Below are 16,168 nucleotides of genomic sequence, written 5' to 3'. Positions count from 1 at the left end.
AAATATTTTTACCAAAAAAAAAAAAAAAAAAAAAAAAAAGGATCAAAAGTGCTTGAGAATGGTTAGGAAAGAACTTGACTACATAAAGTACGTATTATGTAATTTGTTATTTATTAATTACTATTCTTACTCGTTCTGGTGGAGGCACATTAACCCCACTCCAAAATTTAGGAAATTTGATTCTTATTCCTTTTTTTTTTTTCTAAAATTTCAATTGAATGCTCCCCTACTAATATTTTTCATAGGACTCCTACTGAAAATAATTGCTAGCTTAGCCACTAAATTTGGACTCCTTATTAACTAAAAAAAATTAAATTTAGACTCATTATACATTCAATAGTTTTTTTGTTTTTTTTTCCTATGGTAGAGAAATTAACTATAGTACTTTTCTTTACTTTTATTTATTTGATCTTGTCATATTGTTACAAACGAGAAGTAAACCATACTGCTCTTTTCTCAAGCAAAAAAAAAAAATCCTATATTGTTCTTTACATTGGCATTTAATCTTTATATTGTCTTTTAAATTTAATCGTGATTACGTACGTAGTTACTTTATTTCATAAAATGAATAAAAATGTTCTACTTAATTTCTTTGCAACCTAAAAGAATGCATGTTTCTGTGAAAGCATTCTGGTTCGCTAGCTACGTGAATTTTAAGGTTAATTCTCATCTAATTTGAGAATATATCCTACCTTTTTTTTTTTTTTTTGTAAAAAGAATTAATAATGACTTCGAATACCAGTCAATTAATGTGAATGTTCTTATTTTAGGATGATATGCTTTGAATGAAGTACTTTAACTAGAGGTATTTTTAAAGGAAGTACATTTTTGCTCCAACATGAAAACTAATTGCGTGCGTTCATGATTAACTAATAATCATATAATAACAAACAAAGAAATAATGTTCATATAGTAGAGTACATGTAGTTACTAATTGGTCAATTGTTTGGCAAAACTTCATTTTCAAAAAAAAAAAAAAAAAAAGTTCAGGAAAATTTGAAAGAAATATTTCTCGTTTCAATCAATATGCCATACCATATTCTCTTGAAGCACACGAAGGGCATCCCTGTCACGCCACAACCTGCTATGCATCCCTGGATCGCTAATATGGTCTTTACGAACAATTTCCGATCCCATTTGTTGAATTAAATCATGCATCCATACTTTTCCTCCTGTAACAAATATTAGTGATCTAGCAACGAGGACACTTAGACTGCTGTCTGGATGAAAATCGCAACTTTCGAATATCTTTATCAGACGAGATTCGTCCTCTCCTTTAAAGAAACACGCGATATCTAAAAAGGTTTCCTTGGCTTGGTAATTTAGTGCGTCATAACTGAATTGAAGCACTTTAGTAATGCCCTCATGAGGAGTTTCCCGTAAACGTTTTAGTTCTCCTTTCCATTCTTTTTCACTTTTGTGAAGCCGTAAATAATTGCCTAAAACCTCAAGAGCCAAAGGAAGACCATCGGCGTAATTTACGAATTCCTTCGATAGTTCTTCGTAAAAACGGTGAGGATAGTGTTTCCCTTCGAATGCTTTCGCGCAAAACAACTGAAGACCTTCCTTATCATTTAATTTCTCGACCTCATGCACATCTCTAACACCAGAATCCTTCAACAAGTTCTCATCCCTCGTTGTTATGAGGATTTTGCTTCCTGAGCCAACCTGCCCAACCAGAGCCTCTATTTGTGTTGCATTATCGACATCATCTAGAACGATAAGCGCCTTCATCGAAGCTTTCTTGTTCAATAATTTTTCGTCAAGTTCTTTTCTTAAACGAGTCAAACCATCTTCCGTTTCACATTCTTCCCTGACTCTATAAACAAAGTGACTAGCTTGAAACTCGCCGCGGATTCTTTTGAAAACTTCTTCAGCGAAAGTTGTCTTACCAATCCCTCCCGTTCCCCAAATCCCGACCTTGTTAACTTCTCCTGATCTGCAATTCAAGAAAGGCTCGAAATTTCGAATACGAGAATCCATTCCAACTATGTCCTTGGGGTGCAACTTTTCCAAAATCTTTTTAATGATATCCCGAATGGCATCCGGATACTGTTTCCTATAAAAGATATCAACTCAAATGTTTTCCAACAAGCCCAGCAGCCATAATGAAAAAAACACATACAAGTAACCTTTTTTTTTTTTCTTTCTACAATATATATAGTACTACACTGAAAGTCAATAGATTTACACAAGTAGTTTATGCATTCATGAGAAAGAAAACATCATATAAAGGAGGGAAAAGATGCAGGAAGTTGAGGTTAACTAAGTCTTAATTTGGTTAAAAAGGAGTGCTTTTCTCATTGATCGTTTGGTAATTTTTCTAGTTAATGAATGAAATTTCTCTTTCAATTATTTTCCAGAATATGGAACCAAAATAAAACATGACAATATCTATTATCTTTTTCTTAGACTTTTCACCTTCATACTAAAATAAACAGTCCTTTGTATAAATCCTATAAAAATGGAGGATCGAAATACATGAACAATTTTTTCCATTCAAAATCAACTATATGAACAATTTTTTATTTTATTTTATTTTTTATTTTTTGAAGTTGGAATTAGTTTTGTATTATATATCTATTTTATCAAGACACATTTTGGATGCTATTTCTAATATTGCTATAAAATTAGATTCTTTACAGTAAAATCTTCAAAGATGGTACTAATTAACAATGAACAACAACAATTAAGGTCTTTTAATTCGAGTTAAAATGTCATATTTTATAAAATTTTTAAATATAACAAAAAAAAAATTAGATGTATAATCTTTTAAAAAATTTTAATTGTAGTAATCTAAAACTAAAATTTTAAATCGTTGAAATCAACGACATCTAAAAAAAGAAATTGCTAGCTAGGGTTGTGTACCTATAATCTGTCAAATGCCAACCAGATAAGTTAGCTATCCGATATAAAGCTTTCCTCCATCTGTCCACTTTTCCCATTTCATTCTGGAAGTCTTTCTCGTGCTTCTTAAAACCATTTTCTACAATGCCTTCCTGCCATCTTATGTCGGAGGGTTTCACATCACAGAAAACCGGAAAGACTATGAGCCCCTTCTCTTCTTTGCTCTCGTCATTAATCTTGGCGAGCTCCTCTAAACACCAACTCGAATCGGCATAGTTTTCCGAGAAAACAACAATTGCAGACTTGGATTTCCCGATAGCTTCGAAGAGGTCTCGAGAAATGTCTCTTCCTCTCTGAAGCGCATCGTTGTCCATGAAGGTCTCGATTCCATTCTTCACCAAAGCTTCGTACAAATGCGCGGTGAAATTTACGCGAGTATCTTCACCTCTGAAACTCAAAAAGACATCAAATTCTTTCGGCTCAGTTGAGGAAGCTGAAGCTTCGGCCATTGAAAATCAATTCGTCGGCACGATTTTTTTTTTAGTTTTTTAGTTTTTTTTTGCTAATCTTTTTTGTGCGTGTAGTGTATATATATGTGTGTGTGTATCTCGAGCAATCAATTCATCTGAATTCAAATGATATCTTACAAACACATTGTCCTTGGTGAAGCTATTAAAACATTTTGTACAGTTGTCTACTTAAAATATATTACGATTATACTTAAAATTATTAATCTGTTAAAATTTGAGCCCTTTTTGTTAGGGGGGGACTCAATTACAATAAAAAATTCCAATTCTCCATAGTTTCAACCATCATCCCTTTGTTTGGGTTTTTATGTCTCCTCGTTTGATTAAAAATATAAAAAGCTCATAAAAAGGTGCTTTTTCTTTGGTCTATTTCTGTGGCTTTCTTTGTTCTATTGTGGAGCGGTCAAACGTCACTATCACTACTATATAAAAGAGTAGAAATGCTTGTGGCGTTTTGGTAGTCCAAAACGTACAGCTTTAACATTTATTTATTTATTTATTTTTTTGGTTTTCATGGTTTCTTTTGTTTTTGTTTTTGTTTTTTTTTTTTTTTTTCCTTTTTATGTTCTTTTTTTTCTCTCTCTCAAAATTTTATATTCTTTATACTTTCCATGTTTTTAACTTTTTTCTTTCATTTACCTCAATTAATTTTTTTCTAAAGATTATGCTATTTAGAATTTTTTGGTAGTGCTATAATATACTATATATTAAATATTATTCTCACAAATTTCTTTCAATGCACAATTTTAGCCTTTTTTTTTTTTTTACTTTTGCTGATTTTTTTTGGCTTTTTATGTTCTCTTTTTTTCTTTTTCTTTTTTTCTCTAAAATTTTATATTCTTCCTACTTACCCTTCTTTTTAACTTTTTTCTTTTATTTACCCTAAATAAATTTTATCTAAAGGTTATCCTGCTTTGATGTTTTTTTCTGTGGTACTCTAATATACTCCATATTAAAAGTTGTTCTCATAAATTTCTTTCTAATTATCTATTTGTCCCATTAAAATGAAATTTCAAAAATATGCCCTACCCATTTTTTTATTGCCTCATTCGGGACCAATATTATTCTACACATATAAAAGAGCCGTCATAGCTCTCTATTTCCTTTTTAGTCATCTAAAATGAGTTGTTTTGTTTGGAAATGGTTTTGGTTCTTTACTTCTTTCAACGTTTTTTGTTTCATTTTTTCCCTTTTCAAACACTTAAACTAAAAAAAAAAACAAAAAGAATAACCTAGATTATAGACCATCATATGTTACGATTTTTCAGTTTTTATTATAATTTTAATGTTAAATCCTATCTTATCCAAATAGTAAATGCTAAATATAAAAAGAATGGGTGAAAATTATACTGTTCATTTTATGTAGTTGTGTACGCGCCATTTTGATGCTTCTTTTTTTCCCCCTCTCTTTTCAATGCTTTATTATTATTTTTTTGTAACTTTTTATTTCTCTCTTTTGTTTTCCATACGTGTTGAATCATAATCCTAATACTAATACTAAGTAAAGTAAAATGTAGATATTTAGTTGTTGATCATCATATGGAAGTTCTAAACAGTGAGTTTTAGGTGTTTTATTTTTCTTTTATTTTTAAGTTTTAACTCCTTTATTTTTTCTTTGATTATTTTATAATCCCGCGGCCCGTTCAAGGGCATTTCGGGCTTGGGCGGGCGGCCCGAATTTTTTGAGCGGGTCGGGTCAAGCTTCAGGCAAAAACTCGGTATTTTTGAACAGTCATGGGCGGCATGTCCAAAGTTCCAGCACTAGCTACATTACGTGGGAAAGAAAATAAGGTTGGAGACAACCTTCTTACGAAAACAAGAAAAGAAAAGGAAAAGAAAAAACTCAAAGCGTGTAGATTATTGTAGGGGGATTTGGCTCCCCAATATGATGCTTTGGTAAGAGTGTTTTCTTAGGAACATTTTTTTTTGTTTAAGCCTTGGTGATTCAAATTTCCCATCAGTAGGGTGGATTCCTATGTCAAACAATTGTTTTATAAATCTATTATTATATCACAAAGAAGTTAATAATTTATCGTGGGGCATACTTGTTTGCCCTTACAACAAGGTTACGAACAATTAAAATTGTCAGTTTGAGTATGACTCAATGCGACGACACATAATCTAATATTTAAAATAATTGAATAAAATTAAAAATATAAGAGATTTAAATAAGCATTGATTATAGTTTCTCGAGAAAAAAAAAAGCTTCTTCCATTTGTTATCTAAATCTATGGTAGGGGATGTACTTTTCCCTGCCGGTAGGGTGCGGAATATCAACCGCCCGATCATTTTTAAACGGTTGAGATTAAAAAGATGCACTAAATAACTACGAAATGTTTTACACCTAATCAACTCTAAAAAAATACCTAAAAACCAAAATTACAGCCTGTGGTTCATCTTTATTTAGCCATAAAGATGAAAACTATGTGTAATAATTTTCTTCTTTCTACATTGTTCGCTAGCTAAAGGATATATAAAATAGTTACATTTATGGATTCAAGAGAAAGAAAACATCATAAAGAGGAGGAAAAGGTGCGAGAAAATGAGGTTAACTAAGTTTTAATTTGGTGATTGTTACCCCTAAAATGTCTTAATAATTTTTGTTAGAAATGGCGTATTTTTCTCATTGATTACTTGCTAATTTTTCAAGTTAATGAATGAAACTTCACTTTTTAATTATTTTCCAAAACATGGAACCAAAATAAAACACAGGAAAAAAATCAAAAACACTATTTAAGATGGTAAAAAATATTATTTATGTCACTCCACTCAAAAAACTATATCCATTCAATCAATAAAAGAAAAGAAAATATTTAAAATGACATAAATAATAAATTTGTATAAGACCATGACAAACCATCTACTTTTCTATCTTGTTCTTGGCATTTTCGCCTCCTTACTAAAATAAACATATTCATTATCTAAATTCTATAAAATGGAGGATCGAAAAACAAGAACAATTTTGGCCATTCAAAATCAAGACAACTGTATAAATTGCACATTCAAGTTTCGGTTTACCCCAAAAAGTTCACTCGTAATTAGCATATGCATACACAACCTCTCTTGCCTTCCACAAGAAATTAAGAAATATATCAACTGGAAAAACTGCCATTTATGTTAGAAGGGTGCCCACATTATGGTAATTTTAGACATATTTCCCTCTTTTCTAATACCTAATTGTATAACATTCATTGAGGTTTCGAGCTTGGTGCCAGATATGAGTTTTTTAGTCAATAATTATGAAACACCCTAAATAACACTCCATTCAAATAAGGAATACGAAAGTTTATAATTTTTTTAAAAAAATTTTAGTATATGATTTTTTGTTTTAAAAAAAAAAAGGCCCCATAAAAGTTTTTGTCTAAGGCCTACAAAGTATTGAGATGGCCGTAGTTTAGGCCTCGTTCTTTTCACCGATTCGAGTTTTCAATTTCAGTTTTGTTACAGTTAAAAACTCTGACAAAAAGTCACATTTAACTTTTTTATTACAATTAAAAGCTCTCAGATAAAGTGATATCTCAACTCGAATTGAAAACTCAAATCAGCGAACTGAACGGGCCCTTAGACTTTAGAAGCACTGATAGAGATGGAGACTAGAGATTCATGCAGTCCATGTTGCCACGAAATCACCTGCCTTTTTTTATTTTTTATTATTTTTATACTCTCCCTTCGGAATAGTATATTTTCTCTAAGTTTGTTATAGTGTTTTTAGACTTTTAAACGTAATTTGTATTATATAAGCTTAATTAGATCATTTATGATTTATATTAAACTCGTCAAAGAGTACTAACTAACAGTAATAATATAATCAAATCACACAACTAACAGCTAGCCAAAGATTACATATTGTTGTCAACTAATGAAAGACAAACTAATTACTAAACAGAGTTACGTAAATATAATCTGTCAAATGCCAACCGGACACGTTAGCTATCCGATTTAAAGCTCTCCTCCAGTTCTCCAGTTTTCCCATTTCATTTTGCAAGTTTTTCTCATGCTTCTTAAAAGCATTTTCTACACTCCCTTTCTGCTTTCTTATGTGCGACGGATCCACATCACAGAAAACTGGAAAGAATATGAGCCCCTTCTCTTCTTTTCTGTCGTCAATTCTGGCGAGCTCGTCCAAACACCAACTCGAATCGGCATAGTTTTCCGAGAAAACAAGACTTGAATTTCCTGATAGCTTCGAAGACGTCAAGAGAAATGTCTCTTCCTCTCTCAAGCTCATCGTTGTCCATTAAGGTCTTGATTCCGTTCTTCACCAACGCTTCGTATAAATGCGCGGTGAAATTTTCACGAGTGTCTTCACCTCCAAAACTCAAAAAGACGTCAAATTCTTTCAGCCCCGTTAAAGAAGCTGAAGTTTCCGCCATTGGAAATTAATTCAATGGCATGAAGATATAAAGTTCGTCACTTTTTGAATCAGAAAGCTGAGCAAAATTCACGCATATGTATATATGAATGTGTAGACTTAGCTGAACCAGTAGTGTAACTGTATATATAGCGTCCTTTTTTCTTGCTGAAGCTATTTATCATACATTATGACCGGGGCCGAATATTAACTGTTCTCATTAAAAAAAATTTTGGTGCAACTGTCTTGACTTAAAATTTTAGTATTGCTGTTTATTATCGTACGTATCATTATAAATCACAGAAAGCCAAAGCTGATAATGTTGGTGCGCAAGATGTTGATCCCTCTACTATTATCAGCGATAATTTATGAGGTAAAGTCTCAAATCTGACAGTTATATAGTCTGGTAAATATAACTTTTTTCATTAAATATTGTCCCTAGCAGTATCCTTAAATATTATGTATTTAATATAATTACTTTTAACATACTATTTCTTATAAAAGGAAAAAAAAAAACATAACGAGTCTAGACCATGTCTTGTAGTGCAGGCAAGGACACGGCATTGTTAAATCTCTACCACCATTTTTCTCAGAAAAATTTTATGTTCCTTTATCCTACCAGCAGAGAAAAGTTTATTAGTCATCTGATTAAATTTAACAACATGATCTATGAGTGTTTATGTTAAAAATAATAGATGCTATGATAAAGAAATGTTCCCACTCATAAATTATTAGTCCATTAAAATTTAATCAAACAAGTAACAAAAACTTGCTCTACCAATAGGGCAAAACAACATTACTCCACTGTAGAATTTTCTTTTTCCTTAATACACCGGTAACACACAATATTTTTGGTTCTTTGTTTCAACATGCTATATCCAAACTCTCAAATTAAACCCAAGAAAAAATGTGAAAATCCACTTTGCACATTGGAGTTGCTTTACTGCGGAAATATTAAACTACATAAACAGTAGAAGTCTTTCACACATGTTTTCATAAAGGAACTCACATTAAAACAAAACAATTCTGAAATTTTTCATAAAGAAAATCACATTAAAAAAAAAAAAAAAAAAAACAGTTCTGTTTTGATCTTCCATGCATCAGTCAATATCTCAAATTCAATTCTGCATTTTTCCTACTAAGCGTGATCCTCCGAGTCTGAGATGTAAAGGAGCAAGGAGCACGAGGTTAATATGCAGTTTCAACAAACATCACCAAGAACATCCTTTTAATTATTTAAGAAGAAAAATATGGCTTTCTAGAAGGAGAAAAATTAAGGAGCTTGTTCTCTTCAGGCCTCACTCATTGTATGAGTATAAGATGATTGAGACAACTGCATGCACGTATAAGTCGAACGTAAAACTGTAAGATACCTAAAATAAGGATTAATTACGCATGCAGTCTCTAAGGCTTACATTCAACCCACTTTACTCCCTTATTTTTCAAACGTTCCAGAGATAATCTCTGAAGTTTTATTTTATTTCAATTTCGGTCATTTCATTAACTAGACATTAAAATTTGACGGAATTTATATAAATTTAAATTAAGAAACAGCTGAAATTATGAGATTATTTATAAAAATTAACAAAAAATTTTGTATTATTTTTGCCCCTAAACTTTATATGTTTTTAATTTTCGTCTCGAATTTTCACAGATTTCGTTAAAGATTTAACACTAAATTAACGGAATGATCGCTACTAAAAAAGAATAAAATTTCAAGAACTAACTGTAGAACGTTTGAAAAATTAGGAGCCAATATAGTGACCAAGAAAATCTCAGAATTTCAATAATGTAATTCATGTATTTAAGTCAAGGATTTTCTTGAAAAAAATATATTATATATATTTTGTGGTTGAAGGATTTCTGGAATTAACATCTATATTCCTAAATTCTATAACAGATTTCACGTTAAGTTCACGTTTTTCCGATCAAGTAAATTCGATCGATAAATTCTCACCGTACTTTAAAACGGAAGAATTTCCAGTACAGATACAGTTTGAGAATCTTAATTTTAAGAATCTCCAAGCACAGTACGAACTAGCATCCAGTACACACATACATAAGAAAATAGCTGTCAGTATAATTTTGAACAGTTTTAATGAGTAACTTAAGGGAGTGGACAAAAGTACAAGGGTTAGATTTCATTTTTCTCTCTCCTTCTCCACTTTGGCCGGCCATGTATAGTAAATTAGAGCCAAAATCTTAGCTAGTTGAGTGTGCAAGTGGATGACATGGTAAGGTGTGATGGGTTAGTACTGGTTGAAGGGGAAATCATGACAAAAATTACTTCTTCTTTTCTCCTTCCATAACCGGCCAAGATTGGGGGTTTGAACCAAAAATTTGGTTGAATAATGAGTGGAAATTGGAGTTAAATAATGATCACAAAGTGGTCTATAAAAGGGACCAACATATGATAGGTCTCATTTTTTTCCCTCCTTGCTTTTCTCTCCACCTCCAAATCCGGCCACACCCCTTCACTTCCTCTCAAATATTTTCTTCCACTCTCCTAACCTTAAACCACTAGCAAGCAATAGAAGAAGAAGAAGGAGATCAAGGGATTCTAGGAGGAGACTAGTCAAACATTCCTCCAAGGGTAAAAAACTCTAAATCCTCTCTTTCTCATGTTTTAGTAAAGTTTGAATGTAGAAATAGTCCTCTCAAATTTCCTTATACTTTCTAGTTCCAAGCCATTAACAAATCTTAGAGGAGTTCAAAGGTTTCAAGAGAGAGAGAGAGTTCTTCAAGGGTAAGTTCTTAAACTCTTCTCCATTAATTTCTAGCCAACTTTAAGCGTGGATTTATGGATGTAGATTTGTGATTCTTGAGGAGATGAGATTGTAATAAGGGTGTGTGAGTTTTATGTTGGTTTTGTGAGTTTTGAGGTCAGTTTGATGTGGTATGTTTATGCTTGACCTAAGTTGCTTATTTTCAGTTAGAGAAAAAATTTTGCGGTTACTTTGAACATGAAAATGAGGACCCTAGAGCGAGATTTTTCGGTGTTTCAAAGCTTTGAGATTAGTTTGATGTGGTATGTTTATATTTGACCTAAGTTGCTTATTTTCGGTTAGAGGAAAAATTTTGTGGTTACTTTGAACGCGAAAATGAGGACCCTAGAGAGAGATTTTTTGGTGTTTCAAAGCTTGAACTTATAGCCCTCGATGTTTTGAACATTTTTCTGTGAATGGGACAAAACCCAACTTTAACACTAAAAGCAAGTTTAAGGCCATTTTGTAAAAATGAACAAGTTGACCAACACAGTTTCAAAAAAAAAAAAACTTGCAGCCACTGGTTTAGCCAAACGAGACTTTTAGAGGCTGAATCATGGTTTTTTATAAAAATGACAATTTTAGATTTCGATGAGACAAATAACTTTCATGAAGAACATATTTTCAAAATACAACCCTAAGATGTACTAAAACACAGATTTCTAAAATGGCACAGTTTTTGACTAAAACTGTTTCAAGAAAAAAACAGCAGCCACTGTTTTTAGCCAAACGAGGCCTTTAGATGCCGAATTTCAATTTTCTCTAAAAATGATAATTTTAGATCTCGACGAGACGAAAAATTGTCACGAAGAACAAATTTGTGAAATCTAACTCTAAGATATAGTAAAATGTAAATTTTAGAAACTGCACAGTTTTAACGAAACAAAACTAACACAGTGTGGGTTTTAACAAAAAGTTATCAAATAACCCAAGATGTGATTTCAGTAAAATACGATGGTATTAAACCTCATTTTAACGAAAGTATTCGCAGAAAATTTTTTCAAGAAAAACTGTTGTCTTCAAAGAATTTAGTGGTTTATCGAGCTAATAATCCCGACGGGCACCTACGCGCCCAATACGATAGGTCCGTAGAATTTTAAAGATTAATGTGGGTCCAACGCCCGCATTAATTTAAGAGACTCCGTTGGAGTATACATTTCAGGAGCTTAAGAGTTAGAATGCTACGTATAAGTTCTAAGCCGAATTGGGCCTTAATATCATACCAAGGGAAATTAAGGAAAATAAGATTTTGAGGGTTTAATAAATTAATCATTATTATCCTTTAGTAAAGGAAAGGAATATATGCCTTATGAAAAAGGTTAGGTTTTCCTTCATAAGTTGCTAAAATAGAATAGCAAATGACAGTTAATCTCACACTCTTAATGGGTGTTCATTTTCAGAAGAAAGCAAGAGACTAGGTTGATAGGCGAAAAGCGGATTTCAGCTTTGAAAATCAAGTAAGTAGGAATCTCGCCTACAGTATAAATAATTTTAAAATAAACAGTACACATGAATTATATGTATTTGAGTACATGAAATGTTATGTAGGCTATGCTACGTCATGCTGCATACACTTAATAAGTCAAGAAGAACTTATAAGAATAATCTCAGTTGAGTGTCGTACCAGCCTCTGAGAGGGGGGTGACCCAGACTCCCAAGGGAGAAGAAAAAAATATATATATACTAATGTCCTCTGAGAGGGAAGCATTCAATTCAGTTATAATCTCGGTGTCATGGGGGTCCTTGCAAACCCTCAAGTCCCGATGATTGCGCGCAAGTGGTACGAGCACTCGGGCCCATCAGTAAAAAAGAAAGATAAGAGAAGATAAGTTAAGATAATAAGACTTTGATAAGACATCATAATTCAACATAATTGGCTCATGCATATTTATTCATGTGAACTTACAATTATTTTGCGAGAGGTAGTTCTTACTTGCTGAGCGAAAGCTCATTATAGAATGTTTATACTATAAGTAAGCAACCGGCATATAATGCCTGATGGACTGACGGCGAGTGGACGAACGATGTGGAGATCGGGAAATGGATACCGCTCGCAGTATTTCCGCAATCAGTTTTATGTTATAAATAGTTTTGCTAATTATGACTCTGAAACTATATGTTAAGTGATTTTAAGGATTATGACTATTAGTAAGTAAGATTTAAGGAGCAGATATATATATATATAGTTATATTTATATACTTTTAAGAACAGATATGTTAAGATTGTATATTTTGTTAAGAAAGCAATTCGTATCTTATACTTACTATAAGATTTTTTTTTTTAAAATGTTCTGCAAATTTTTAAGAAATTTCAGTAAGTATAAGATAAAAAGTTAACTACAGTAGCGGCCTTAAAGGAGGGTCGTCATAGCCAAAATGGGATTTAAAGTAAACCTTAAAGATAATTTACGAGATTAAACCCTAAAAGAAAATATGCACCTTACACAATGTGCGAAACAAAATTACACATTTGTAGTGTACTATCCACCATTTTTCAAACACAAGTATACCTAAGCGATATGAGATTAAAATAGCGTTTATGGAATAGTTATTTTACATGGGTTTTGACAAGCTAAGCATGACGTGTCAATTACTATATGAGAACAGCTTTTTTAATAATAGTTTTCAGTTTATATGTATTATTATTGACATGTTTACCTCAGATTTTTTAGAATATTTTCTGAAGTATAATGTGAAATTTTGTGTTTATTATAAACCAATTGAAAATATGATAATAGTTGAATTCTTGAGGAATGAGAGACTCTAAGATAGGGGCCACTTGAAAAAGATTCTAATAACACAAGATTAATATTATACAAAAGGATCTTAAATGTTAAAGAAAAGTATTTTAAAAGTGAAAATTATTTGTGGCTTACTTACTAAGCCCGCACTCATATCGTTTTTGTGATGCAGATAAGCCTTATAATTTAAGTTTTAGATGGCTAATTAAAAATGGTTCACGGTCTCATGACTAGTTTAGAGATTCTGAGATTTAAAATTTGTGATCTTTGTAATCCTAAAAACTTTATTTGAGGATTGCTTTTGTAGTAGAAATAATTTTTTCCATTTTACAATTTTATTTATTTTAATTAAGTTAACGTTTCTTATGAGTTTAGTAGTTTTTGAGCTGCTAGTTTGGGAAGGGCATTACAATAGAGACATGATTATGGAGACATAATGAGAGTATCATGAGACTAAGTACTCAGTTAATATTGAATTTATGTCATTTGGTTTTAAATTATTTGAGGACAATTGATCAGATGGAGAAATTAGAATTGCCAAAACTTTGAGGACATAATTTTTTTAAGAAGAGGAGAATGTAATATTCGCCATTTTTCAAGCACTAGTATACCTAAGTGATATGAAATTAAAATAGCGTTTACGGAACTTTAGAGTTATTTTACATAGGTTTTGATAGGCTAAGCATGATGTGTCAATTACTATATGAGAACAGCTTTTAATCTATGAGTTTAATATTTAGCTCTTGTTGGATAATTGGAATAGATCAGGATGAAAGCCCACACGTGCAAGTCACAAGGAGTTTCCCCGTCAATTACTTAAGCATGAAGAATTGATTTGTCATGAATTGATTCGTTGGCAAGTCTTCCGCCAAGTTGGTGATATAATTTCCATCTCTTACTTATATATGGCTCGGCAATTAATTGAAAGAGAGGAAACGTGAAGTAGGAAGAAGAAAAGAAAAGGAAAAAATAAAAAATAAAAAAAGACAGGAGAGATAGAGAGAGAAAAATAAGTAGAGTTAGATTTTATCTTAAAAAGTTTAAGATAAGTAAACCAACTACTGCATCACTTGAACAGTAATATACATTTAATGATAGTTTTTAGTTTATATATGTAATTATTGACATGTTTTTATGAGATTTTTAAGAATATTTTTGTGAAATTTTGCGCTTATTATGAACTAATTGAAAATGTGATAATGGTCGAATTCTTAAAGAATGAGAGATTCTAATTAAATAGGGGTCACTTAAAAGAGGTTCTAATAATATAAGACTAATGTTATACAAGAGGGCCAAAAGGTTCTAATAACACAAGACTAATGTTATACAAAAGAGCCATAAATATTAAAGAAAAGTATTTTAAACATGAAAATTATGTGTAGTTTACTTACTAAGCCGGCGCTTATATAGTTCTTATGATGCAGGTAAGTTCTACAATTAATGTTCCAGCTAACTGAGCAAAAATGGTTTACGGTCCCATGACCAGTTTAAAGATTCTGAGATTTAATATTTGTGATCTTTGTAAATTCTAAGAATTTTATTCTTATAGTAGAGATTTTTTTTTTTTCATTTTACAGTTTTATCCATTTTAATTAAGTTAAGGTTTTTCTTGCATTTAACGGTTCTCGAGCTACTAGTTTGAGAGGGGCGTTAGGGTGTTTGGTATGAGGATTCGTATCATGGTTTGAATCATGATTCGTGGCTCGCTATAGTATTTTTTCTAAAATAAACACATGCAAACCGAGAATGATTATGAATCATGATTGTAAATCTGTGAACCAAACGTTCACTTGTATCAATAGATGAGGAACACATTAATTCTCCATTTTGAAAGAAAATTCTCTTATTTAAATTCATCTCCATAAAAACTTATAATATTGAGTATACAATAAATAAGTTACTAACTAATGTATACGTATATAAATAGATCATATTGCTCAAAATATCGAGACTAATGACCGGAGGGAGGTAAAGACAAACCTTGTCTAACTCTGGTGGACCCTGGATGGGCTAAGGTACGTGATCATTATTCATAATCTTCATTTGCTACGAATTTATCCATGAGATCCCAATCTTCGACGAATGAAGTGCAACACTGGATTATTGTTTGCTTAAGTTGTTCCACATCTTTCTCGTACAGTAAGCGGATGCCACACTTGTCGACAATCAAGCCGGGGTACTGACTGTAAATCCTAGCCTCCACACTGTTCTTTCCATTCAGCTCTGCGAGCATCACATTAGGAATGTAGGCCAACCAAATGAACCCGCGCACGTACAACCACTTGATTTTATCTTTGGTGACAGAACATAACGCGACAGGATTCAAGCAAATTCCTTCGCTTGCTAAGTGACAGAGAACCCGGAACGATCCTTTCGAAAAAGCGTCTGGATTCTCATTCACTGAAAAGGATGCACATATGACAAGCCCCTTCCAGCTCTTGTCATGGCTTAGATTTGGAGGAAGTGCAATTGCCACCATAGAGTTATTAAGTTGGTGATCATCAAACCATTTTGGAATCCCCTTCTGAGGGAAACATAAATTGTATGGTGAGCTCGGAACAAAATGCTTTAAAGCAAAGACTATATGTCCTTTTAGGCTGAGTGTGACTAGGACGCGATGCTTGAAGAATTCTCTAAGCAGAATTTTAAGAGTTTCGATCAGGTTTTGCGAATCGCTTACGGGGAGTATACTCTCTGCCATTATATGCAAATGGTTGAAAGTACCAGACAATTTGCACGGAGTATCTTCTTCTTGCATGCTCTCCCAATTCTTCAAAAATGATTGTTTGGAGTGGAATAAGACCGGGTCAGTATTGTCAAAAACTCGCCTCTCTGCATATTCCCTTCTGTACTTATCTATGGAAGTTGAAACTTCCATTGCGAGTTGTTCAGTACTTGTCAGAAACTTTTGTGAGGACTTTATTATATTCCTTTCCC

General features: G+C 32.2%; 3 protein-coding genes across 3 annotated transcripts in view; all 3 read right to left on the bottom strand.

Annotated features, from left to right (window-relative positions):
* Positions 1-1,017: 1,017 nt before the first annotated feature.
* On the bottom strand, positions 1,018-1,983 carry LOC112091884 (TMV resistance protein N-like). The gene has a single exon (XM_024166597.1). The coding sequence runs from the start codon at positions 1,981-1,983 to the stop codon at positions 1,018-1,020; it is 966 nt and encodes a 321-aa protein (XP_024022365.1).
* Positions 1,984-7,245: 5,262 nt separating this feature from the next.
* On the bottom strand, positions 7,246-7,602 carry LOC112091883 (TMV resistance protein N-like). The gene has a single exon (XM_024166596.1). The coding sequence runs from the start codon at positions 7,600-7,602 to the stop codon at positions 7,246-7,248; it is 357 nt and encodes a 118-aa protein (XP_024022364.1).
* A 7,565-nt stretch (positions 7,603-15,167) lies between these two features.
* LOC21392707 overlaps positions 15,168-16,168 on the bottom strand; it is a 10,831-nt gene continuing 9,830 nt past the window's right edge. Inside the window, exon 6 of the mRNA XM_024166616.1 lies at positions 15,168-16,168. Coding sequence (XP_024022384.1) covers positions 15,258-16,168 — 911 coding nt within the window. The 3' untranslated portion in view covers positions 15,168-15,257.

This window comes from Morus notabilis, unplaced genomic scaffold (assembly GCF_000414095.1).
Source record: "Morus notabilis unplaced genomic scaffold, ASM41409v2 Scaffold1604, whole genome shotgun sequence".
NCBI lineage: Eukaryota > Viridiplantae > Streptophyta > Magnoliopsida > Rosales > Moraceae > Morus > Morus notabilis.
Note: the sequence above shows the minus strand (reverse complement) of the source record. Positions and strands in the feature narration are given on the sequence as shown.

Bases quoted from the DNA above. Each gene is read 5' to 3' on its own strand.
- LOC112091883 (XM_024166596.1), bottom strand. From the start codon at position 7,602: ATGAGCTTGAGAGAGGAAGAGACATTTCTCTTGACGTCTTCGAAGCTA.
- LOC112091884 (XM_024166597.1), bottom strand. From the start codon at position 1,983: ATGGATTCTCGTATTCGAAATTTCGAGCCTTTCTTGAATTGCAGATCA.